Here is a 24,867-nt window from a genome sequence, read left to right as displayed (position 1 = left end):
CCCGCTACTTGGCAGATGAACAGACGCCGCGACGGCGCAACCGACCGAAAAACTAACGAAAAGTGCGCAGCAGTCAAAGCAACTAAAGGCGTAAATAAAACGCTGGTGCCGACGGCAGCTGAAGCTGCAGACAGCCAAAAGCGTAATGAAGAAGCGAAGGAGAGAGCTATAGAGGGAGGACGAGGCTGGGACGCAGCGAAGGGTGGAGCAGACGGCAAATGTACTTCTGCCGCTGCTGGCAGACGACGTGATGGTGGAGGCCATTATAACATACACCGCGAGTGGTTATTTGGGTTGCCAATGAAAATAATTTATGTCTAAACAACTGCTGCCTCATTAACACTCAAATATTGCATGTAGACTGCACCTTCAGCATCGCTTTTGCGTCATTACGTGCTTGGCAATGATGCTTGCTCATTTTGCATAGAAAAAGAAACAGAAGCGGACAAGTAAATATTGTCGTCTGCAAACCCAGCCCTCAAAATATGGTGCCCAGTCAGGTGAGATACCATCATGAAGCCACAACACAATGCTTTACCTTGCAAGACTGTGACTCCACAAGATCTCAATCAGCAAAAACTTGACCTGAATGAATCAAAACATTCTAGGTACGTACTTGCAGAAAGACATAAGGCCAGCACCTGGGACAAGACCAGCCTTGGTGAGACATTGCATGGTGAGCCGAAGGAAGAGAAGGGGGCTATTGGGCAAGGGCCGCCTGCCACTTGGCAGTTGAACAGATGCCTTGTCGGTGTAGGCAGCCGAAAATGAACCAAAAGTGCATGTTCGAAGCAGCTAAAGGCATAAAATGCTGGCAGCAATGGCAGCTGAAGCTGCAGACACTCAAAGCGTAATCAAGGAGCAACGCACATAGAGCTGGAGGGAACATAGGTTCAGGAGTTGCATTTGGGTGAGCGGAGAGTGGAGAAGGCGACCGATAAGTACTTCTGCTGCTGTTGGCAGACGATGCGAGTATGAGCGCCGTTATATACATGCTATCATGAGTGCATTTGGGTGGCCAATTAAGACCAATTTATGCCGCAATTACTTCTGTCTCATTAGTGCTAAAATTTTGACACCGAGATTGCATCTTCGAGCCAGCTTTGTGTCACTATGCACTTGGCACTGATGCTCGCCCGTTTTTGACTGGCCGAAGAAACGGAAGTAGGCCAGTAAACACTATCGTCTGCAATGCTAGGCTTCGAAAGAAGACGGTGGGCCTAGCTGAAGGGCCATTATGTAGCCACATTACGAGTTTCAACTGTTGAAGCTTTGCCTCCCAAAATCGTGATCGCAAAACAGCTTAACTGAGCGAATGAAAACATTCAGGGAACATTAAGCACACTCAAAACTTGCAAAAGTATGCCCAAGCTGAATCTAAGAAAAAAACAACAGCCCTGGTGACAGACCGACTGGTAAGTCAGAGGAAGAGACAGGGCAACGAGCAAGCGATGCTTGGCAGGTGAAGAGCAACAACGGTGCACATAATTTCGAAATAACCAAAAGCATAAGACAGTGGCGCTGGCTGCTGAAGCTGCAGATAGCCGACGGCATCATCAAGAACTGACCATAGCGTTTCAAAGTAGAAACACTAGAAGAAATTCCAGTGCTAGTTTCTGCACGCACTGCCAGCATGGTTGTTTAGCTGAAATGGGTAATCATGTGAATGAAAACTCCTAAAGTGCTAAAGTGCTGCAACTATAAGCCCTCTCATTCTTGCTTACGCCGTGTCATCACTCAAAATGCAGTCAACGACTGCTTTTCCGGACATCCTATTTTTCGGACATTCCCGATAATTCGGACGCCTTCACGGCACTGACACGTACTCCATAGAGTCAAGTTCCGACGCAAAAAATCTTCGACGCGTCCGATTTTCAGGACCTTCTTGCTGCAGGTCCGAAACAGCATTAATCGAAGCCACCAGCGCCGCCACGTTTATTATCTCGCCGCCTCGAATAGGCGCTCTCGCACGCAGATCCGCTGGCAGCCGTAGCCAACACCGCGGCAACGCTAAGCCTAACTACTTTGACGTTCGCTACCAAGCTTCTTTGCTGTTCGGTGCCGCGTTTTTCGGTGCAACAATTCGGCGCTGTTAGCAAGGGCGCGAACTCCGCCTTTGTAATATTCGCCAATGGCTTCGAAGCTCGGAACGCACGACGCGTTGCATAATGCCGGTTCCCGAAAGTCAGCTTCGCCTCTGCACAGAAGTGTTACGCGGTGAAGCATTACAAGAGTGGGAAGTGGGCAATTGTAATTATACACGCGTGCACCCGCCGTATCCCGTCACAGTGCGAGCACCGATACGCCTAATAGGTACTACCCCTACTAGTAATAGTAATACGCCTGGCAGGCCTTTAGAGCTATTTCGGAGGTGCCCGCGTCGCGATTCGAGCCCTCGGGGCAGTAAAACGCATGCATTCATTTTTTTTTTCGGATTGCCCGATTTTCGGACGTTTTTTTTTCGCGCCTCCAAGGGAGTCCGAAAAATCGGACGTTGACGGCATACCCAAGATTGCACGGCTAGCCAGTAACCGTCGTTGCGGCCACGCCCTGCCCACTCCAGTGATGCATATCTATCCCAATCAAACTCCGTACACCGCGGTGCTTCCGTCGCGCGAGTCAACCGATTCGGCCGGCGAGGAAACGAAGGAGTCCGCCCCGCCAGTCGCAGCGGCCGGCTCGACTCTCAAAATAAACTTTCGCGACGCCTCCTTCCTTTCTCTCCGCAGAGAAGCCCCTCCCCTTCCAGTTTCTTTCTTTTTCGAAGCCTCCGCCGGCATAGCCGGCCGAGGCAAGTTACGGAGACCGAGGCACGTGTACTGCATCGTCAAGGCACGCAAAACAACGCCGGAGCAAGCGCGGCGCGAGAATCGTAGCCGTGCGGGGACGCACGCACGGCAAGAATAGCAGAAATAACCGCAATTCGAAACGCAAAACTGGACTCGGACACAAAATGTGGAAAGGGGGGAGGGGGCGTCATCGAGTCGTGGAAAACAAGACTAAAATAAGCGGCGACGCGAGAGGCAGCCCGGCCCGCAAAGTGGGCCGAGTGTGTCTCACTGGGAAGAAGAGGCGCGAGGTGGGCACGTGTGTGACGGAATGCGTCGTCAAGTCCCTCCGCACCTCTCGGCGACTCCATCCTCGTCGTCTTGAGAACTCGATGGCTTCGCCTAGAGAGCGCGCAAGTTTACTCGCACGCACCTGCCAAGGCGCTTTCCTGGCAAGCGCGTTAAAAAAGAAAGAGCGAGAGAGAGAGAGGAGAAGAAACGTGTTTGTGCCCCGCTGCCGAGAAAGCATGCTTGTGCTACGCTGCTTCGGAGGCTTGCAAGCAGCGGCGACACAACAGTGGCCTCCTCTCTCGGGACACGTGTGAATGGCTCGCCTCTTCAGTGCCCCCAGCCTACCTTCGAGAATTTGAAAATTAAATCACATCACAGGATTTTAACATGTTTACACTGCACTGCGGGCTACGGGAGGCCCCGTAGCGGAGAGGGTCCGGATCGGTTTCGACCGGCTGGGGGTTCTTTAATGGGCATCCAAAGCGTGGCACTCGGGCATCTTTGTGTTCTGTCCCCGTCGGCTAAATGCGTCCATTGCAGGCGGGAGTCAAACCTACTGTCACGTGGTCAGCTTCAGGACGCCACTATGGCCGCAGTCATAGCTGCTGAATCTCTAGGAGTTCAAGCCCCTGACTGAATCAAGCATTTGCGAGTGTTGCGACTGCGGTGAGGAAACCCACGAGGGAAGAGTCATTTGTGCCTCTGCAGGAACATCTGTGTTCTACAAACTGCCTCAGAACATCTGTTTTCTTCCTCACGTGTGCTTGTGCGCATGGGTTGTTGACATCACTGTCTTTTTGTTTTTTTCTTGCTTTGCCTGCAACATTTTCCCATTGTTGTCCCATGTTTTCCCACTGTCAGATGAATCAGAGGAAAAGCGGGCCCCATCTATGCTCATGCTTGTCTAGTTGTTGCCCATTTCTTCGCGCAGGTTCCTAAGAAGCCAAGTAATACATGTGCTAACAAGCGTGCCTTAGAAACCCAGCCTTCATTGCCACCCATAAGCGTTAACATTTCCTTAAAACACTGATAAACAAAGGTAGACGCATGCCAACGCAGATAATCATATAACAGATTTAAGTGACAACTGCAGTTCTGGAGGTCAGTAAAATGAACACCCTTTGAAGGATTGCAATTTGGTTTTGAACTGAAAACTGGCTTGCCTTTTTTTTAACCCATCAAGTATGCCTTTGTGGACTATGAGGGTGCTGTAGCTACAGAATCACTCGGTCCACTTGGTGCTTGTTGTATGGAAGTAATATGTTGTTCACGGGATGGTGCCACATGCCTACCCTAAAAGCCGATGGGATTGCTAACTGGTCAGCGGTAAGAGATAACTAAAGAACAATTAAGAGTTTTGGTGGGAAAAAAAACAGGCAACAGATGCAGACATGGGCATGCGGAACTTTACTACCAAGATAAGGCAGAGACAGGCAGAGTGCTACATTATGATACTGTAACAGGTTCTCAGCTCACACAGGCTAGGTGACTATTTGTCGCCACCAGAATTTAAAGAGGATGTCATTAATGATCATCATCACCTTGAGTGTACAGTGTATACAGTAAAACCTTGTTAGAATTTCATGGGACCAAAAAAAAGGAGAGGCCCGAATTAACCGAATGTCAAATTAATGAATGTATCAAGAAAGAAATAAACAAGTGCTTGCTACATCTACTGAAGAAATATGCAACCACTGTTTTTATTTCGCACAAAACCAGTGTGGAAGCTGCAATTATTGTCCTCTCGTGACTGATAAGCACTTGCATCAGCGAGGGCCTAGAATTAACTGGCGTGTGGCCAAACAGGCCCAAATTAAATGAGAGCTTGATGCCTGTAAATAATGTGCATGCTTGCTGGTACCAGAGGGTGATTCCGGATCGTCAAAATTTCCAAATTAAGGAGAGCCGAATCACTGAGTTTACTGTGCGTCGGCGTGCATGCATTCTTTCGTTTTTGGCTGGTGATGGCTTTTCGTAAAAATGTCGATGGTATAGTGTTATGCCTCTTGCAGAAAATGCGCTTGCTGCGTTTGAACGCTTGCAAATGCTGTTGTCACTTTGGTAGCGAGATGTGTGCATCACAATCTGATTGTAAGTGTGTTGTGTACGCTGTAGCACGTTCCAGAACCAATGAGAACATGACTACCCTGGAATATATGATGACGCAGGCGCATTTAGCCGACGAACTAGAACAGAGCGATTCAATTGAACGACTGTCATCCATGTTCGCTGTTGTCGCTGTCAGATAAGCACCACTTTGCTTTGATAAAGACGGACACAAACGACTCTAAAAAAGACCAGCACTCCGTAGCACCACGGTGAATGTGGCATTATTATTGCTGTTCATTATTGCTAATAAAAACACGAAGTACCATGTACTACGATGTGCCACTAAATGTACAACATTCTGGCATACTGTACAGACTTCAACTGACAGGCCTTTCATTAATTATTATTTTTTAGCAAAGTGGAGCATTTACCCGTTTCTAACTTGCGCACCTTTCTTTCCCAAGAAAATGAGTCCAATAACTACCTGCACTTAACAACTGGACTTGCAGGCATCGCAGGACAAACTTGCGAAGTGTTATTCTCGGCATGGGCTGCTACCCCGCTCATGATCTCTGCAAAGTTTTTCAAGAAGTGTTGAACATTAAATGCCATGAACCACTTGGTTCATGACGTTTGTTGACTCGTTGTGATCCCCGGGTAATGACAGAAAGCTGTCCGACAGTGATAATGATGCCTATTAGCAAGTGTAACCAAATTTACATTCTGCAGCATCTAACTTGTCCCGATTGCAGAAACCTGAGGCATGGTGCTTTCTTTTTTCAAAAATTGGGTGCAGGTTAGATCTGGGTGCAGACTGCCTCCATATCCCCAACACATGAAAAGACTTGGCGTGCATTAGATTAGCGGAAGATGTGCTAGAATCGGGCAAATACGGTAAACAGAATCCAACAAACGTGAGACAAATGGACGGGGGGCGTATTTCGTCTCACCTTGTACTCGTGGAATTTGATGGTGCGTGCCTTGGGCTGCGCCTTTGACTTCGACTTCTTGCGAGCCGCTTTGCCGCCGCCTGCCTGCTGCGGTTGTGCTGGAGTGACCGCCGTGCCCGTGAGAAACACCGTTGTCGACGGCGTCACCACTGTGGCGCCCGAGCTCAGAAATGACTGCAGCGGCGATGGTTGAGGCGTTAAGGGAGCTACAGCTTGCTGCTGAAGCTAAAAGGGGGGAAAAAAAGAAAGACAAGTCTGTTGTTATGTAACTCCCAAATGACTTGCCTTTGCAGTCATTTTATCCACGTATACAGTAATTCAGGACTTGCATCCTACGGACTTGATGCACAAGTCATTCAACACTTGTATGGATACAAGGCCTGAATGACTTGTGCGTTTGCAGCTGAACCTCAATATATAATGAACGCAGATATAATGAGATATAAGATGCAATAAAGTAAATCGATAAGATTTTCCTTACTGATATCATCGTGTGAAAGATGTGCCAGGTGTGCTTTCTTCTTAGGTAAAAAAAAAAATTCTTAAAAATCACCTGCAGTATATAGCACAAATTACTCATTGAGCTGGATTACTCAAGAAGGCAGACATTACTGGAAATCAAAATGCATAATTGAATAACTTAACAAAATCATGCTGATCCGCACTTTAATTCATTGCTTCAGCACGGTTATTGCGATATTCGAACAGAAGCCTGTGATTCCACAAGGCTCATCCACTTGGAACGAAGCTTGAAACTAGCACCAGTTTTGAGATAAGTGCCATAATACCTATGGTAAAAAGGCACTGTTGTTCCACTTCCTTTTTTAACAAGACGCCTTTTTATGCATTGAAGCTAAAAAATTCCTGGAACACCAATGCATTTGATCGCCAACTTTGAGAACGCATATCTCGAAACTGGTGTCAGCCTTAAACTTATTTCCAAGTGGACATGAGATTCGGAGTCACCAGCTACAATTTATCAATGTGGGTGTAGTAATTAGTCTAAAGTTAATGAGTGAGACTTCATCATTTAACCAAACATTCGTTTTCATTTCTCACGCAGATATCATCCACCTCTTGGGGCAATCTCGCTCAGAGAGTAGAATTGTGCCACATGCTACTGGTGATTTAAAAAAATTCTGTTAACGATAAAAATTAACTGTATGCTTATAGTAACAAAGGTATGTTGATGTCCTCTGTGACTTCATTGTCATGAAGTTCAGTTGTGCACACAACATCATGCAACTATGCACGGTACAAACTGGAACAGCCAATTAGAAGTCAACAAAATATAGCTCATACATTTCAATGTTTCAGACGAAAAAAGTGGCGCTGATGCATAGCATTAGACAAGCATTCATAGCTAAGAGTTTATTTTGTGGGCGTTCGTGCAAAACGCGATCTCTAGTACTCATCACCGAAGTTCTAGTAAGGTGTTCCTTTTAAAGCTGGATTCACACGGCGGGACGGATCACCTAATCAGTCCGCAGAGGAGTGAGGCCTGGTGCCTGGCGGCACGCAGAACCACGTCGTGCTCGTCCGCCGACTGGACCAGCGATCCATCCTATCGAGTGAATCCGTCTTGAGAGCGGACCGTACTATACAATGCTGTACGTTCACTGGCACGCAAAGAATAACAGGCAATGATACAATCCCCAATTCCAAGCGCCGCTCTTAAGGGAGGGAGAGATGGTCCTGCTTTTATTCTCTTCGGCAACCTACAAATGAAGAAATGCAATGTCCGACACGGACGTGTGAAAGCCCCTGGACAAAATGACAAAGTGCAATGCGAGACGGCCCGCTTGTGACCTCGGAAGAAAGGCCTACATATTCGTTTAAATTATTTGCCCGTCTGCTCACGACATAAATGCAGCACAGATCACCAAAGTGCTGGAAGAAAACAGCTGTGCAGTTAAAGAAGTGCAAACAGAGGTGCTGACTACTAAATGAATTCTGTTGTTCAAAGAACGCATACGCAGAAACATAAAAGGTGAGAGGGTTACTGAACATGACATTGCGAACACATGGCAATGTCAGTATGTCCAAGAAAACAGCGTCAACATTCGACCAACAGTGACCGCGTTTGTACTTGTTTCCTTTAACCACACATCTATTTTCTTCCTGTACTACGATGCCTTGCGCTGAATTTACGTCGTGAACATTGACCAATTCGCTCAAATCGCTCACTCGCCCGGGATGGTTCTTTTTTTTTTTTTTTTGGCTTGTTATGGGTGACGATGGATTTAAAAAAGCTCAGGCGAGGTTGCCTTTTGTGCTCGAGTCTCACCTGATGCGAAGCGCAGAGCGAGGACGTCGTCGCTGGTGCGACAGTTGCCACCTGGACCACGGGTGCCGGCAGCGCCGTGGTCGGTGCCACCGGGGGTGAAGCGCGCGGACTGCCCGCGGAGAGCGAGCTTGGCGAACCCTCGTGCAACGTCCCGGACGACGACTCCGACTCCGACAAGTCTATGGATGGCAAACTGCACAACAAAGCCATCAACAGCGTTCAAAAGCTGGCCACAAAAACCGTGGTCAGCTTTGCAACAGCACTCGCAGTTACGCTGTTGCAACAACCAATGGCGACAGCGCCGCACTGCTGGTTCCACCTGGCGCCATGCGTGGACTGACCATGTGCTCGTTGACACCCTTTGCGGTATTGTCCCGTGAGACGCGTCCAATTGAGTGTTGAAAGATCGCACTGGCACGAGTGAATGCCACTCATATGTGCCTCTGCTCGTGGGATTGTGCTAGTGAATGACTTCTTCCTCAGTGGTTGACATTAGTGTTTGCTCGGTAATGCTGCGCAATAAGTCAAACTAGTTTGGGCTCCTTAACGGAGTTGCACTGGGGGTATTATTTTTATTGGGCACATAGTGGTCATGAGTAACGCCAGTCCACTACAGCACAAATGCTTCTATGTGGTATGGAGTAGCCAGTACTTTTGTGTTACGCAAATCTCATTCGATCAATCTACTTACGTGACACCAAAACCCCACATTAGACGTACTAATCTTTGTCTGTCAGCCTGCTGGTGTTGTTATGCACAAGGTCCAATAAATACTTCTTTGTACGTTTACACCCTCTAATGTGAGGTTTCCTTCTTTTTCTATAAGTGCAAGGTTAAGAGCTCCACACTTTCAGCCAAAATCTTCGAACAATTAAATTTCATCAAAGTGAAGTGTGACTGCACTTGAAACAATTGATGAGGCAAGGCTCACCTGCTCTGCGACTGGTCATTGGAGTCCTGGCCGGGGGAGGGCACAAGTGAGTCGCTTCCGCCGCTGTCCTCGTCAATGAGGAAATGCGGGGGCGGTGGGTGCTTTCGGCTCTCGCCTTCGCATGTCCGCCGGAAAGGAATCTGGCCCTCTGTCGGCAAACAGAGAGAGAGAGAGAGAGAGAGGCAAAATATTTTTGAAAATAGCCCAGCTTCGTTACAGAACTAAAGCCTCACTTAATGAAGCAAGACAAACAAACGCTCACAAATAACCCAAGCACCGATGAGAAATGACACGCACACTCCAGCACACATCACTCCACGACTCCTAAGGCCTTGTAAGTAGTTAAGTGGCTCACATACTTTTGACAATAAGTGTAGTTGCACATTTTGAGCTGCAGAAAACTGCAAGATGAGTTTCTTTTCAATAGAACCAGCTGGCAGTGCCATGAAACACCAAGCCGTCTGTAGCATCATCTGCCTATGAGGACGTTATCACACAGCACAAAGTCGAAAGCGACCTCCCCGCTGTCATGGCCTGAGACAGGTGTTGCATATTTGACTGCTCAAGATGCCGATAAAAATTTCTAGCTATTGTAAGCCTACTGCATGGAACTGGGCACAGACTGCATGAGATAGCACACAAGAGCCTAGGGTTGCCTGCGGAGCACACCACAGTTGCCAACCACATTCCAGCTTCCGCTGCTACACCAAGTGTGACTGCTCGTAAAGTTTAGCATAAACAAGCAGATCACAATTGTCTAAGCACACGAGTAAGGCATTTCATCAAACAACTTAACAGAGAGGTAGCACTTCCCGTATTTTGCAGCGTTATGGGCGAATGCGTAAAATAGCCACACAAACTGCAAAAATACTCTCAAGTAAAACATCCCCGCGAAGGACAACTGATTGGGAGAGTATTTTCTCAGCCTCGTGTTGCTTTTTTTAAACCTGACGCCGGAAAAGAGTAAAAACACTCAATGTATCACACCGACATGTCTAAACAAGCCAAAGTTAAAAGAACTCCAAATGATGGGGGAACTAGCCGTGTGCATCTAAAGCACCTTGTAGTAGTTCCGTTTCATCGGGTGACAGATGATGCGACGCTTCCATGCACACACACACAGGCCACCTAATTTTAGAACGGCACACGCCGAAGCAATAGCAATAAGAGAGGCGGCAAGAGCCCTGGGAATGACAGCTGTCAGTCTTCCGAAGAGGAAGCAAGACCCAGAATACCTAGACAGTAATGCAAGGCCTTTTCGGTTCCCCTTTAAGCGCGGCATTGAGAAGTCCGTGCCAACCACCACTAACGTGCTTCTTAGTTTTGCTTACACTCCTTCCACATTGCTTCCCTTCAAAAGATTTCGGTGCTCTTCCTAGAGATTCCACTGGTGCGGGACGCCACCAAAGTGGTGCCTCTCTTGGATTTTGCATGGCTAGGCTTACATTTGACCCGACGCATTTTTGCTAAAGCTCGAAGATTGTTGAGTACAACACGATTTCAAGGACCCGAAGCCTGAATCCCTTGCCTCCATTTTTAATGTAAAGAGGCATGCAGAAACTCTTCTGGGAGTTGTCTAGGTTTACGCAAGCATCGAGCCACCTGCCCATCTCCAAGCTGCGCGGTGTCATTATCAATGTTATATCAAACTTGCTCAGGCCAGTACAAATTACAGTGTTGTGGCAACACAAACTGGTGCGGATGGCAGCGCAAGGAGCATTGATGACGCAAGCAAAGTACTGCAGGTGGCGGCACCAGGTGCGCTGACGACGTTCCGATCATTATAAGCCGTTATTGCTCTTTAGCACCTTATCCGTGTGCGTCGAACTATTATGAACCGTGAGCAAGCATACTCAGGTGGAGACTTTGTATGGCACTGCCACGCAGGCCGCATCTTGAAAGCGATGTGCGATGCCGACATAGAGTGTTGACTGCTGATAGCTTAGCACGCTGTGTTCTTGCCGCTTACTTAGCATTGAAGAGAGAGGTGTGGGCCCATATCTTGAAAGCGATCTGTGATCTGCGAAAGTGGCAGAGTGAGGTGTGTGCTGAGAGCTCCGTGAGCGCTGTGTTCTCACCGTTTCGTTGGCATTGAAGCGAGAGGCAGCACAAAGGTGAATTCACTCGCTGCTGCGGGCTCGATCTCAAAAGTGGTTGTCTTACGGAACAGATGGACGGACAGAGGGACAGACAGTTTTCTTAAATGGGTAAGCATCGAAATGCTTATGCATTTAAAATTCACCATCATAATGATTATAAGCCTAATTTATTTATTCCCAGTCAGTAATCTCCAATTACCTCCGTCAAGCATCAGTTGACTTTACTCTATGCTTGCAAGCTTTGGAATTTCATCACACCGCCCAATACTCTACCATCCTCCAATGCATGACCTGCCCAACTCCAATTCGTCTTCTTAATCTTGACAAGAATTAAAAGACAGAATGGGCTTTCTTTATTACCAGGCTGTGAGCCACTGAACTAAGTGTACTTACAATGGCAAATGGCAGGCTTAACATTAAGAGACGGGAAGAAAGCGGCATTGATTATGGAGAGAAACGCTGGTACAGCCTATATTCTAGTTTAGATTAGAAGGGCATTAGGGCAGGCCATTTGATGTGTGGAGAGGATAACTGGCCATCTAATTGAGTTGCAGAATGGGCGTTAAAGGAATGGAAAGTGCAGACAAGGATGACAGAGGATTAGATTAGGCGGTTTGACAAGATTAGGAAACTTGCAGGCATGGGATGCGGTCAGCTGACAGGAGGGTACCGTACACCTGGGCTTGCTGGTACGGTGTTAGCTCACCATTAGCAAGGCGAACTGTTGGCTCACCGTTAGCAAGGCGAACATGGGAAAAAGGGCACCACGAACAGTGGCGTGCCTTGCAGCTGAACTAAATATATCAGGTTCTAATCATACGGTAAACTAGCAAGTTAGCGTGTATTCGTGTGAAAACTTTAGCAGAAAAAAAATAGACCATGATGGAGAGAAGGCACATCGTTGAGTCTTCTTTCCGTCCTTGTTTACTTCTCAGGATGAACTTTTGACAAAAAAAAAAAAAAGAAGTAGGCTGACGACACAGAGGAACCAAACTACAGGCCGATTGTGGCAATGATGATGCCTCTACTTCGGTCAATTTGAATACTGAGTAAGTGTGAAAAGATTATGCATGTCATTTATCTATTGGTATTCACAGTCGCATCATCATACTGTCTGCTTGACTTCTGATAGTGGTAGAAATCTGCAGGTAACTACTGCAGTGCAGACAACATTCAGTTTTGTTCAACTCTTTTTTTCAGGTTTCCATGTTGCTTTAGACGATACAAAGTAATGTGTTGTGAATGCCAGAACTCATACCTGTAATGGCATAATACTTGCATAACATTACGGTTGCACACACTCTTGTTTTTTGGTGCTTCAGAACAAGCCAGGTCGGTGACAAACGGTGCTTCATCAAAGACATGCATGCACACTGTGATACGAGTGCAGCAGCTGGTTTTCAGCGGCCATTGCGAAGGCGCTAAATAACATCTGCGAGCCAAAAGAACACTGCCGCTCGTGCCGCTTTCGAAATACCCCGTGTCCTGGCGCGAATCCCACAAGAGTTGCAGAAGAGATACGAAAATGAAACATTTCCTAATGCCAAATGCAGGCTGATGCTCAAGTCAATGCTAACCTGCCAAAGTAAAGTTTCGTGCCTACGTTAAATCCCATTGCTTGGCACCATCCAATTTGCGAATCTTAAAAAAGAATGCAAAGGCTGGTAGCTCAAGGTTTGTAACCCAATGGTGGCAACACAATTGCCTTTGCAAACTAGAACTGGGTAATGCTGCTGAACAATCGAAAGCCAAATTTAATTCGCTGATTGGCTGAATAAAAAATGATGAATGCGGTGCCGGCTAGAAACACACACCTACCAGCCCAGTACTCCTGCAGCTAGATACGAAACTAGAGTGGTTGGCAAATTATTACTACACGGACTTATTGGTTGGCTAGTTGGTTCGTATTTCTTGTGGTGGGAAACAACGTGAAGATATGTCACGGAACGACCTAACAGGAAATAACGTCACTCGCAGGTACCTTGCAAGACAGGCACGCATAGTTAAGGAAGGTGCCAGCGCATGCGAACACATTTGCACCCCGAAAACCGACCAGATAGCTGTGAATTTTCATTGTCGAAATGAATGCTTATCTCGACAGACGTGCGAAGAATCGATGTTAACTGTTGTGCAGGGCCACAGACGCGCTGCTGATACAAATATCTTGTTTCCTTCTGACGTAATATGAAACAAACACCTGTCGTTTACGGCAGATTTGCGCAGTGCTCCGGCACGTGCAATGGACAGTTTTTGTGGAGACACGTCTCACTTTCGTGTTCCGCCGATTCCTATAAAAATGAGAGATCAACCGCGATTTTCGATGGCCGATGAAAATAAAAATGTGGCAACTCACCCTTGATGGCCTGAGCGAATGTGGCATCTGTCTGAAGGATGTTGCCCTTGACCAACTCCAGGGGTCCGGGCCGGTGAGAGAGGCGGTCGTTGAGGCCGTCGGCCAGCCGTGCTTTCTTCAACTGCCGCTGCTTGTCCTGAAGGCTCGGGTCCACCGTGGTGTCTGCAACGATGGAGCGGTGACACGGTTTATATTTTTTTTTTTCAGAAGCCAGAAAAATAAAAGGTGCCAAAGAAAAAGTAGATAGAAGAAATGAAAACGTGGTCTTGGAAACACAATTACGGTAAAAGCTAAGCACGAACGGGCAAAGAAAAAGAAGTATTGGCCCTACTAAAAAAGCTTTTGGCACACGATTACCACACTATAAACCTAGTAAAAAATAACAAGGGTGACGCCGAATTTGTCTTCGAAAGACTATGAAAATGCATTCAGGGATGTTAAGAACTAAGCAACCTAACAACTACGGGCGGTGACTCACCGATAACACATCTCGTAAGTCACTGTTGCAGAACCTGCATAAAACGGGGCTTCATGCTCCCGTGCAATTTCATAAACTCACTGTGCCATGTGGCAATCCACGGAGTGAAAATAATAATAATAATGATATATTCGCTTGAATAGTAAGCAAGACATTTGTGACTATTGGGCTGCACAGAACTGTGCTTCGTAGGAAACTGTAATAAATGTGAATGGGCACAAGAAAAGGGAAGAGGGGGGGGGGGGGGCGTCGAAGGAAGTGCATTTAATGCGAGCACAATAAATAAGCAGTGCTTTATTTTTTTGTTAGGTTGTGAGCTCAAGAATCTCCTCTAACTCTCAATGAAAGTGCTGCTCTTGTTGGGTTCACGGCGAGGGTCCACCAAATACGGTGGTGGTACTTGGCGAGCGTCCAGCTAACAACTTTCTCGAGCTACTCAGAAAGAAAAAAAAGAAAAAGGAAATAAACACAGAAAAGAACACACCTAAAAAAGGCCACAGAAAAGAACAGCGAGAGAGATAAAGGTGAGGGTGCATAAACAAAGAAAACGAGGAAGTCTACGTCTACCCACACCTTCAAGACTGTGCTGAAATAAAGAAGAAAAAAAAACAAAAAACGCGGAAAAGGAGAAAGAACAGAAGGGTCAGAGAGTAGAAACTGGAGGAAAGGCAAGTGGGAAAGTGAGAGAGGGAGGGAGGAGTAGGCAAGGATGTGCAAACACAGAAAACGAGAGAGCTTACGCATAGGTACACCATTCCCTCACCTTCAAGAATGTGTTGCTGTATGAGTTCCTGGCGATCTGGCCTCCGTTGGATTTTGTTCTTGAGGTAGTCCCCCATCTGAAGGAACAGGGTGAAGGTTTGGTCGGGGAGGAGTAAGGGAGGAAGTGGCACAGTGAGACGGCATTGTTGCGCCAAAACCGCAGGGTGGGCCCTGCGGGTTTTTCTGAGTACTGACCTTGGCCCTTTCGAGGTTCTTCCTCTGTTCATGGAATGCGGGAGAGGTCTTGAGAGCTGCGCAGAGTTGAGGGAGAATGAAACGGAGGAGGACGGAGAAACAGTGGTCAGGCACTCATTGAAATAAAGATAGCAGCGGTGACATCGCAGTGCGCATAAAGCAGATCTAACAAGCGCAGAGAATGACAGAGAGAAAGCGAATGTGTGAGAACAAAGCCGCGTTCAACGCGAAAGTACTTCCATATATCCAACATTTGTTATAAGCATATATATTCGTTACACTCTGGTATCGATGAAACAATTTAGATTTGCTTTGCTATATCTGCTAATTCGTCACACCTGTGTTGTATTGACGTACAAAAGTACCACTAATGTGGCTGCTACAACAGGAGGATATGTTGCTGACTCAGTTGGTGCTTGCTAAAGGATGTATAAATGTAGCACAACACCCCAACAAAGCAATAAATGGGACATGTACCTGTCCGTCTTTGTTTCTTTACGGTTGTGTCGTTGCAGTACACTACACCCTTTGGCAGCTAGAATGCTCGTGCTGACATATGCGCACTTTTGCGTAGTGCATCTGAGTGCCTTGCTGCTCAGCTAAGAAGATATTTTTTTTTCTGCTCAGTTTGAGGGGTGTTACTTGAGACCAAAGGTGGCCAAGTGAATACTTAAAAAACTGCAAAGTGTTCGCCAATTTGGTGCCCTGAAAATTGCGGCCACCGTGGTATTACTCCCATAGAAAAAAAAATACATTGTTCCGGACTAGTCTGTTGTAGTCCTCATCACTTGTTGTGTCACTTCTTCACAGAGTTCAGTTCTTTTGCTACTCTGGCCCTGAAATGCAGCATATGAGTGCTCCAGACAGAAGTGCGGACATCTTAACTGCTTATGCACGACTGCTTTGAGGTACCCTGAACAGAAGGATGCCAGGGTGGCTGAAATTACTTCACTGATAATTTTGATATTTGAGGGAAACGTGGGCGTTCCAGTTATGTTTGCCGGAAACGTGCCTCTAACAGTTTGAGTCAACCTAAATTGAATCGTCGAGGCATTCTCTAATGCGTTTTGGCGACGGATACCTCCTAGTCTTAGGATTTCTGCTACGCAGACATATCTTCACTCTACTCTTCGGCTTCAATTTCTCAATTATAACATGTGCACTAGATTAGTATTTCAGTTAATTATAACATGCTTTAGTTTTCTAGTGAAGTTCTAATTGAAATTTTTCTTGCTCGTACTGTCTGCCTAGACACTTATTCGATCTGAAAAAACAGCAGGACATATGCTATGACAGTTTCTCTTAAAATAAAGTGTTCTGTGTAAAGGGAAACATCTGGTGGTACATTTAACAACTGCACGTACTAAACGTTTGCTCTTTTGTATGCGAAGGCAATTTTTTGGGGTGACATTTCTGAGCTTCCAAAACAAGTAATCCTCTTTATGCAAATTAAGCCATCCTAAAAGACTATGAGCGCACTAAATCAGAAGCCTCAAGTTTCTCAAGGAACGCTAAGCCAACAAAAAGACAGGCGTAGCAACAGGGCGGTTGCACTATGAAAGCTGCCAAAAGGAAAAGCACCCCCCCCCCACACAAACAAACAAATAAAATTAACCCTAATTACAGATGCAAAATGCCTTGCTCACACATAAAAATAACACAAACACATAAACAGGGCCCTAATTGTGCATGCAAAATGTCCTGTTAGGAGGTCGAGTCACGCCAGAAACTGCGCTGGCGCCCAGTCAAGTAGATGCGGTTCCTGGCAGCTGCAAAATCTACGACCGACACCCCACACTTAAAGAGCAGCCAGCCTGCACGAGCTTCCCAGAGCCATTGCCACTGCTAATTTACCGAGCACTCGGCTGTGTTGCCATGCAAATGAGGGAGGAAGACCCCCCTCCCCCCCCTTAAAGAAATGACACCGCAAATGAGAGCCAGCAAAAAAGAAAGAAAAAACACAAGCCACGAGATGTTACGCAAAAAATCACCGCAGAAAAGGTCGCACCAGCCGTTGCCGCCGCCGCAGTTGCTACTGGCACAAAGTTGGCCGGCCACGAGCAGACGACGGTGGCAGCGTGGCGTTAATCTCTGCCAAGTCGCCACTGCCCGTCGTCTGCTCGAGCGGCAGCGTGGCTAGGCTGGCAACGAGGACGGTGACGAAAGGAGAGCTAACACTCACATGGCATGATGCCTTGTTCCACCAGTTGAGTGATGGGTCGCCGAAGCATGAGCTTCACTTTCAGCGCTGCAGTCGTCGGGAGAGGAGGACAGAAGTTGGGAGGGGGGGAGAGAGAGAGAAGTGTGAATTGATTCCCGGCACAGTTGGTCAAGTGTGCTGGGGCAAAAGTCTGGCAAAAGTACTTCTGTTTCATGCACATTTTTCCAGAAAGCTGCGTAGTGGGCACTGCTGTCTGTGCAATACAGAGAAACAGGAATTTAACAGACAACATTTTCATGTTTAGATGACCTCTCCACAGCTGGTAAAACTGGTCCGCAATGTTCCTTCTTGCATGAGTTGCTTCTTGAGAGGCAGGGGGGAATGCGTTGAAAACACAGAAACAGTCTACTCGGGAGTGGTGGTCAAAGGGTTAAAGGCAGACTGCAACGAGATTTCATTTTGGGCTAAATTGGCCATAGATGAATAGTTTATACTACTGAAGCAATCTCGGCAAAGCTGCACGGCTGGTAGTAGTATAGATTTCTTACTAGCAGCCTGTAAAAAGCACTTAAGCAGACGACACACGCACCTGGTGGTTAGAAGATACGACGCAAGTCCCAGCCCGTGACGTCACCTCTGAAAAGTTTCAGTGCGTCGCACGCAACCTAATCATCCGAGGTCAATCTGAGAAACCACCCGTTCTTGGTCATGCGTCCATTTCAACAAAGGGTAATGGCTGCATTTCCTTTCTCTCTCTCTTCTTTCTTTCTCTGTTTTTCTTTCCAGTTATGGCATTAAAAAATTATATTTCTGCTAGCTTTCCGCAGTGCATCCACTCATACTTCTGACGTAAAATTCCGCGAAGGAGCTACCCCGTGTCTTTACTAGATTCTTTACGAGATCCTTCACTCAGCTGCCCCGTGTCTTTACTAGATTCTTTACTCAGTCCAAAGTTATGCTGCAGTTGGCCTCCAATTCAATTCAGTTAATTGGACATCACTACGTGATGTCAGCAGCACAGGCAAAAAGGTAATTTTGCTACATGGCTTAAAGAGTTCTGTGTCCCCAGTGGCATACTGGCAGGCGCAACATTGACTTGCATGCTTATTTACAACCTGTGGCAAGGTACCTATGTAAAGCAGAAGGCAATCACGGTGTAACCATTGTTTAAAGTGACACTAAACGTCAAAGCTTCCAGGGTTTAGCCATGTAAAGGGCCCAAGTTTCTTAATGCGGCACCACTACACGCCCAACACAACATCGGCTCAAACTACCTAAAGGGTATTCTTTCAAAACCGCATTTTCGTGTCGATTCATCATAGAATGGTCCCTTATTAAAAACGAAGACAGCTTCTATTCCCTTCCTGCCTTTTCTTTCTTTTGTTAATACTGTTAACCACAAATTTCTATGCATTTTTCTCATATTTACACCGACCGTGGTGCAGGAAAAGCTGTCAAGGCTTTCAAGGTTACGTCAATGCTTCCTCGAGAATGCCAAGTAGTACTTCTTTATAGGTAAATAATTACCTAGAGTCAGGCAAACACTGTCAAAATCCTTAACACCAAGGTGAGCTGTTGCAGGAACTGCAGACTGACATTGGCAGCCTTCTTTCACATTAAAAGCCTGATTTATAGCTTCCAAAGCCTCCCTTCCCGGTGAGAGTGCCCGTGTTGCTATCGCAGGAGAAAGGCTCACTTACACAGCTTAACCTAATACTGTCGTCTAGTGTCACTTTCAAGGGTATTGTGGCTCTGAAAATGAAGTGATACGGACGGCTTGGCCTTTCTTGAACTTTAGGATGGAAATTTGAGCATGCTGGGTTTTGCATATTTAGGTAAAAGGCGCGAAGGCGGTGACACAAATTTAGACCGACACACACAATTTGTGTGGGTTGGTCTACATGTGTGTCGCCGTTTTGTACGGAACATCCCAAGAAAAGCGTAGTCGTTGCCCTGTGAGCAGCGTTACTTGCGACAAGGACAGAAAGCAAGGAATCATGTGTCCCGGGGTCACCGTCTTCTGTCCTTGTCACAAGCACTGCGGCTCGTGAAAAATTTCGACCGACTGTCCCTTCCTGCCATCCTAGTGAAAATGGTCATGACGATCATGGCCGAAAATAAGTTATTTAAAATCTTGTTTCCCTTGCAATGTACATTGCATTTGCGCGTCCTTTGAACCTTTCACTTCACTGTGCCCACCACTACCACTGACAAAAACAGAATTCATGGGAATGCAGCCTTAACAAGTAAGTGTCCACACCAATATAACAGGTTTGAGATCCCATGCATATGAAAAAAAAAAAAAAAATACTGTTGAGATGTTACTGAGCAAAAGTAGTGCATCCAGAGTCTTAACTAGTGCCTGCTACCTGCTACTACAAAGATTCACAGGGAATATGCAAAACCTCATGCCATCCATCAAGCCAGCCATAATGGGGTACCTAGGTGTCAGGTACCGCACTAAGGCTACATGGAAGTTATAAGCATTTTGTGATTCTCCTACTAACCATATTTCTGCGTATAATTCTGGATGCACACTCTTAGTTTCCCCATCTCTGCTCGAAGCCCCACCTACAGGGGCTTAACAGCACAATAATATAGGAGAGCTAGCTCGACATTTGGGAACAGCAACTAGTACTTCTCTACGGCTAACTCGCATGTCATGCACGTGCGAGAAATGCCGTCAAGGTGCAGAAGGCAAAAACAGGGGTGCCACTTACACTCCTTATTCCGGTCCATGGCCTGCTGCAGAGAGGCTTCGTCCACGCGGGCGGGGGGCGACGGGGCGCCCCCGTCACCGGCGCCGCCCGAGGACGAGGATCCCGCGGGAGACTGCTGCTGCTGTTGCTCGGCCATGATGCCGAGGTTGTAGTCCCTGAACCACTCCGGGTAGATGGCCACTATAGTCTCCAGAAGGTCCTGATCCAGCTGGATGCCCCAGTACACGGGCCGACTGTCCCCTGCACCTGTACGAGTGCACAAAAGAGGGGGCATTACTATTGTTATTATATATATATATACACACACACACACACACAAACACACACACACACACACACACACACAATAGACAGAGAGAAAAAGAAGGGCAGAAGCAGGGTAGCAACTGCTACCCAGAGATGGAAAGGAAGAACAAGATGGCAGGCTTCAAAGACTAAAGTAAAGCAACATCAAAGAAAAAAAGTAAGAAAAAAGGTCCCACACATCGCACAAGATACAGCGATGTGGCCTCGAACGAAACAATAGTTCACAAAGCCTGACAAGTTCTTGCGAGGGAGGAGTCGGAAATATTGGAAGTGCCTTTGATTCAGATTCATTAAATGAAGTTCGGGGTTTTTTACGTGCCAAAGCCACAACCCAATTATAAGGCACGCCGCAGCAGGGGAAATCCAGATTCAGTTTGACCGCCTGGGGCTCTTTAATGTTTGCCTAAGCATAAGGACATGGGCATTCGTTCATTTCACCACTATTTGTAATGTGGCCTTCGCAGCTGGGAATGAAACAGGTGGCATCAAGCTCAGCAGTAGAATGCCGAGGCCAATGGGCCACCACGGCAGGCGTCATTCCAATAATCCTAGCAAGACAATACAGTCAGTAATGTAAGGAGTACTGCCTGCTCTATAAAATATTCCTGGCTGTGTTCATCTTGCAAGCATGAAACAGATAATCCCACAAGTTAAAGTGTTCAGTCCACGTCTCACATCTGCGCCTCTGCTGTCTCGTAAGGGGACTAGTGTTAGCAACTGTAAAAGCCATAGCAAGAGCTGCTGGTAACCACTCATAACGGTCTGAAAAGCTTTACGTCTTCTTTGCAGGAAGTCGTGATGCAGACAAGGTGGCAAAAATATAGCCAGCAGTAAAGGCTAGAGCTAACATGGTGCTGAAAATGCACAAATACCCTGAGGAAGTTAGGATGCAGAAAGTGTGGAAAAAAATATAGCCAACAGTAAAGGTTACAGGCAACGTGGCGCAGAAGATGCACAAATACAGCCCTGAGAAAGCTAGGATACAGAAAGTGCGGCAGAGATACAGCTGGCAGTAAAGGTTACAGGCAACGTGGCGCAGAGGATGCACAAATACAGCCCTGAGAAAGCTAGGATACAGAAAGTGCGGCAGAGATACAGCTGGCAGTAAAGGTTACAGCTAACAACTTCAGAAAATTCACAAATACAGCCCCGAGCCTTTCGTGAACATTGCGAGAATGTTGGCACAAGTTCCGAGCTTGGCCAACTGGCGAGTGCTTTACCACACTCCATCAGATCATTATGTAAAGACCCGCTCTGTTCTCCTAACCGAATGCATGCTATCTATGACACAATGGAGTAGCTGTACTGACTCACCCAGGACCAAGGCAATAACAGACAGGTTTACTTCCTGCCCCGAGTGAACGACAGCGTGGACCTTCCGATATGTCGGAACCTCTGGGTCCTGCCAAGTTAGTCAGGTTAAAAATCAAGCCTCCACACCAGTCTAAAAATACACCGTGCTCCCCGTCCACTGCTTCCCTGTACGCAGCATCGCGGGTGCAAGACTACGTGCCCTCCACAAGATGGGGCAACAAAAGATAAAAAAATATCAGGAAGTGTCGGGACAATCAAAGCCTCCCGGGGACAAGAAGCAAGACGCCAAGATTCGGCACGCACCCAAAGAAGTGGCAGCTGCCATCGGCGAGGTCTCTGTCTCTCTGAGCATCCTCTCTTTTGTGGCTGAGGCGCCATTCAGGGTCGCATCTTCTGGATGCCTCAAATTTAATTTGGCACATCTCTAACCGCCTTCCCTGACCCCCCCTCCCACCACTGGACTCGGTTCCTACAACAAAAACACTTGCCTTGAGGCAACAGCGGAGGCATCGCGACGAGAGAAGTGGCAGAAAACAAAAGTAAATGAAATCAGTCGTATCATGTGAAAGGAAGCAATGGCAGAGGCCAGACATGACAGAATTTAACTTGACACTGATGTTGAGGGGTAAGAGTGCTGTGACATGGGGTTAAGGCACACCGTGCAAGTTTGTAGAGATCTTCGCTCAGATGTCTACCCACAGCTACTCCTAGAACACGCTGCAGTCGGTCGGAAATGGAAGCGTCAGCGAAGGGTTTCTCGAAAACTCTTTGAAAAGAGAACAAAGATCTCGCCGGCTGGCAGCGTGGTCAGCTCCTGCGAGCAACGCAATCCACAGGAAGGCGCTCCGACGTCGCGCAAACAAGTTAATGACCCCACCCCCGTTCTTTAATTTTTTTTTTTCTCGCCCCAGCCGGCGGACTCCTCCTTCCTCCGCGCCTCGTAGCAATCGCCTAACGTTTTTTAACCAACTATGCACCGCCGTGCAAGCAGGTCTGTTCCTAATCCCCGCCCGGGAACCCAGCATCGGCTGCGTTCAATTTTTCTTTTCATGTTTCTCTGTTCGCAACCTCCCGCGGCTCAGCAAGAAGCCGCTGACCTTTCGGACGTGTCAAAACAAAACACTACTCGCACAACAATCTAGTGCTGTTCCGTTCGCGTCGGTTCACTGGTCAGACAAGAATACGGCGGAGGCCAAACGCCTATAGCAGGAGGCACCTGCAATCGCAGCAGACGGCCGCGCGCGTAGTACAAAGCACGCAGGCATACCAGACGACACAGCAGACGGTGATCAACTGACGGCGCTCGTTTGACACTACGCGATGCTTCTTAAACACACCGACTCGGTGCATCGCAAGACTGCGGCGCATGCCTTTCTCGCCGCAAACACGAAATGGACAGCGCTGCTCATCAGTGCGACAGTCGCGCTGCTTGTAACCTATCGATCCACGATCACGGCGCGTAAAGAAAGGGTTCTCGGTCTGTCGCCTTCAAGACGTACTTACCACGGTATCACGACGATACCTCCGCGCTCCCCGTCGTCAATGCATTCGAAAAAAAATAATAATAATAAAGTAAAGGAAGTTCGGTGTCCCGGCGGCCTCACTGTGTCGAGACCGTGTAAATCACTCGATCCTGGCCGTCGCCCAACGCGACAAGCGGCTGCTCCGGCGTCGTCGACAATGCGGCCCAATTTGAAGGACCCCCCCTCCCCCCTTCTTTTTCTTTTTTCCCTTCACGAAACTCGGAAACTCGCGCCCACCACCCTGGTCCCGACGCGAAATGCTAACGTTCAGAAAGCTGCTCTTACGCTTAGTCTTCCTTGCACGATCGAAAAACGGCAAGACAGACTGTGGTCGCCGTCGAAACCACACAGCAATGGGTGACGATGTCACGGCCTACGCCGTACTCTTTTCTTCAAAGGTATTTCGTCTATGCAACGAAACACCTTCGCGGCATCCTCCAAGAGAAGAACGGGAGAGATAACGATTAACAGCAGTACTTCACGGCACCGGCGATAAAATCGTGAAGAGCGCTCGTGAACCTCTTTTCTTTCTTTTAGTTCGTTCCGTCATAACGCAGACACGGTTGCGGCGGCCGTCTGGTTAACTTCTGCTCGACACTTGGCAGACGAGTTTGCAGAAGGCAAAAATTAAGTAGCATTGGAGTTCACTCTAACAGTCGCCTGATTATGCAGCACCTATACGAGTACATTCGGCAGAGGCAGGTGGATTATTCAACTCGGTTACACCTGTCAACAACAAATAAACAGCAAGGCCAGACGTGTGTGTGTGTTACGGAACCGAGAGTACGTACGGGAGCCATTTCCTCGGAGTGGGCAGACGACGCTAGCGTTATGTCACAGCTGCGGATGTGGCCGATTTGGCGCTGTGTTAGCCGTCGCGGGCACTGAGACGTACTCGGCCTTGCGGCCTGCCCGAAACGGCAAAGTACGATGACAGGTGTGGCAGAAGTGGGACCCCGGTAGCCCTAAGACGATGCAACGATAGAGCTCGCCCCAGCGAAAACCGAGCAAGCAAACAGAAACAAGCAACAGCTGCCCAATGTCGCGGACATGCCAGCGCGATTCCACCGAACTTGGCGAAACCGTACACGCGCGTGCGTGGACTGCTGCGTGGTGGTCGCCTAGTTGTGCCGTAACTGGCGGCATCTAGTGTCAAACTTCAAGATGAAAATTTTGAGAAAGAAAGCGCGCGCCTTTCGGATAACAAAAACTGGCAGCGTTAATTGCGCATTTTTACGCAAGAAATGCCTTCAAGAAGAAAATTAATGCGCGCTGCGTAGTTTGTGCGACGCCTGTAACTTCACTTTTGGAGAATAGTTTCTTGCGGGAGTAGCACGCAATGCGACGAGTTCTGATTAACGAAATGTCTATATTCACCTCTTCGATACGTTCTACTTTATTTGCGCGGTACACAAGCGTGTTTACATTCCGCCCATTAAGTTAGACTTGATTGTTAAATCACATCTCTAAAATACACTTTCGAAAAAGTTTGCACCCTTTGGGGCTTATCTTGTCCCACAACGATAATCTTCATCTGCCTTGCTTGCGTTTCCTTTCTTGAAAACTCTGCGCTCGCTACTAATGTTAAAGCGTTTGGTCAAAATGGTCAGATACCGAAATAGTCAAGGTCAAGCTTACCAAGACCGGAGTCGATAAGCTTGACCTTGGTAAGCTTGGTAA

At 47.4% G+C, this 24,867-nt stretch overlaps 1 protein-coding gene across 4 annotated transcripts in view; it reads right to left on the bottom strand.

The window, feature by feature from the left end:
- The window catches only part of LOC126528965 (uncharacterized), a 292,870-nt gene that overhangs the window by 19,520 nt on the left and 248,483 nt on the right, over positions 1 to 24,867 (bottom strand). For 2 of the 4 annotated variants that reach the window (XM_050176551.3, XM_050176546.3), the window contains exons 3-10: positions 20,045 to 20,290; positions 17,346 to 17,411; positions 15,164 to 15,219; positions 14,970 to 15,045; positions 13,729 to 13,890; positions 9,277 to 9,424; positions 8,346 to 8,538; positions 6,059 to 6,283 (exon numbers count right to left, since the gene is read on the bottom strand). In XM_050176551.3, the coding sequence (XP_050032508.2) occupies positions 6,059 to 6,283; positions 8,346 to 8,538; positions 9,277 to 9,424; positions 13,729 to 13,890; positions 14,970 to 15,045; positions 15,164 to 15,219; positions 17,346 to 17,411; positions 20,045 to 20,180 (1,062 nt within the window). In that variant the 5' untranslated portion in view covers positions 20,181 to 20,290. Of the gene's footprint in view, positions 1 to 6,058; positions 6,284 to 8,345; positions 8,539 to 9,276; positions 9,425 to 13,728; positions 13,891 to 14,969; positions 15,046 to 15,163; positions 15,220 to 17,345; positions 17,412 to 20,044; positions 20,291 to 23,472; positions 23,555 to 23,978; positions 24,207 to 24,867 lie in introns of those variants that run through there. The other 2 variants (XM_050176547.3, XM_050176548.3) reach the window with 2 other exon arrangements.

Source organism: Dermacentor andersoni, chromosome 8 (assembly GCF_023375885.2).
Source record: "Dermacentor andersoni chromosome 8, qqDerAnde1_hic_scaffold, whole genome shotgun sequence".
NCBI lineage: Eukaryota > Metazoa > Arthropoda > Arachnida > Ixodida > Ixodidae > Dermacentor > Dermacentor andersoni.
The sequence above is the reverse complement of the archived record's forward strand: the minus strand, read 5'-3'. Positions and strand labels throughout refer to the sequence as shown.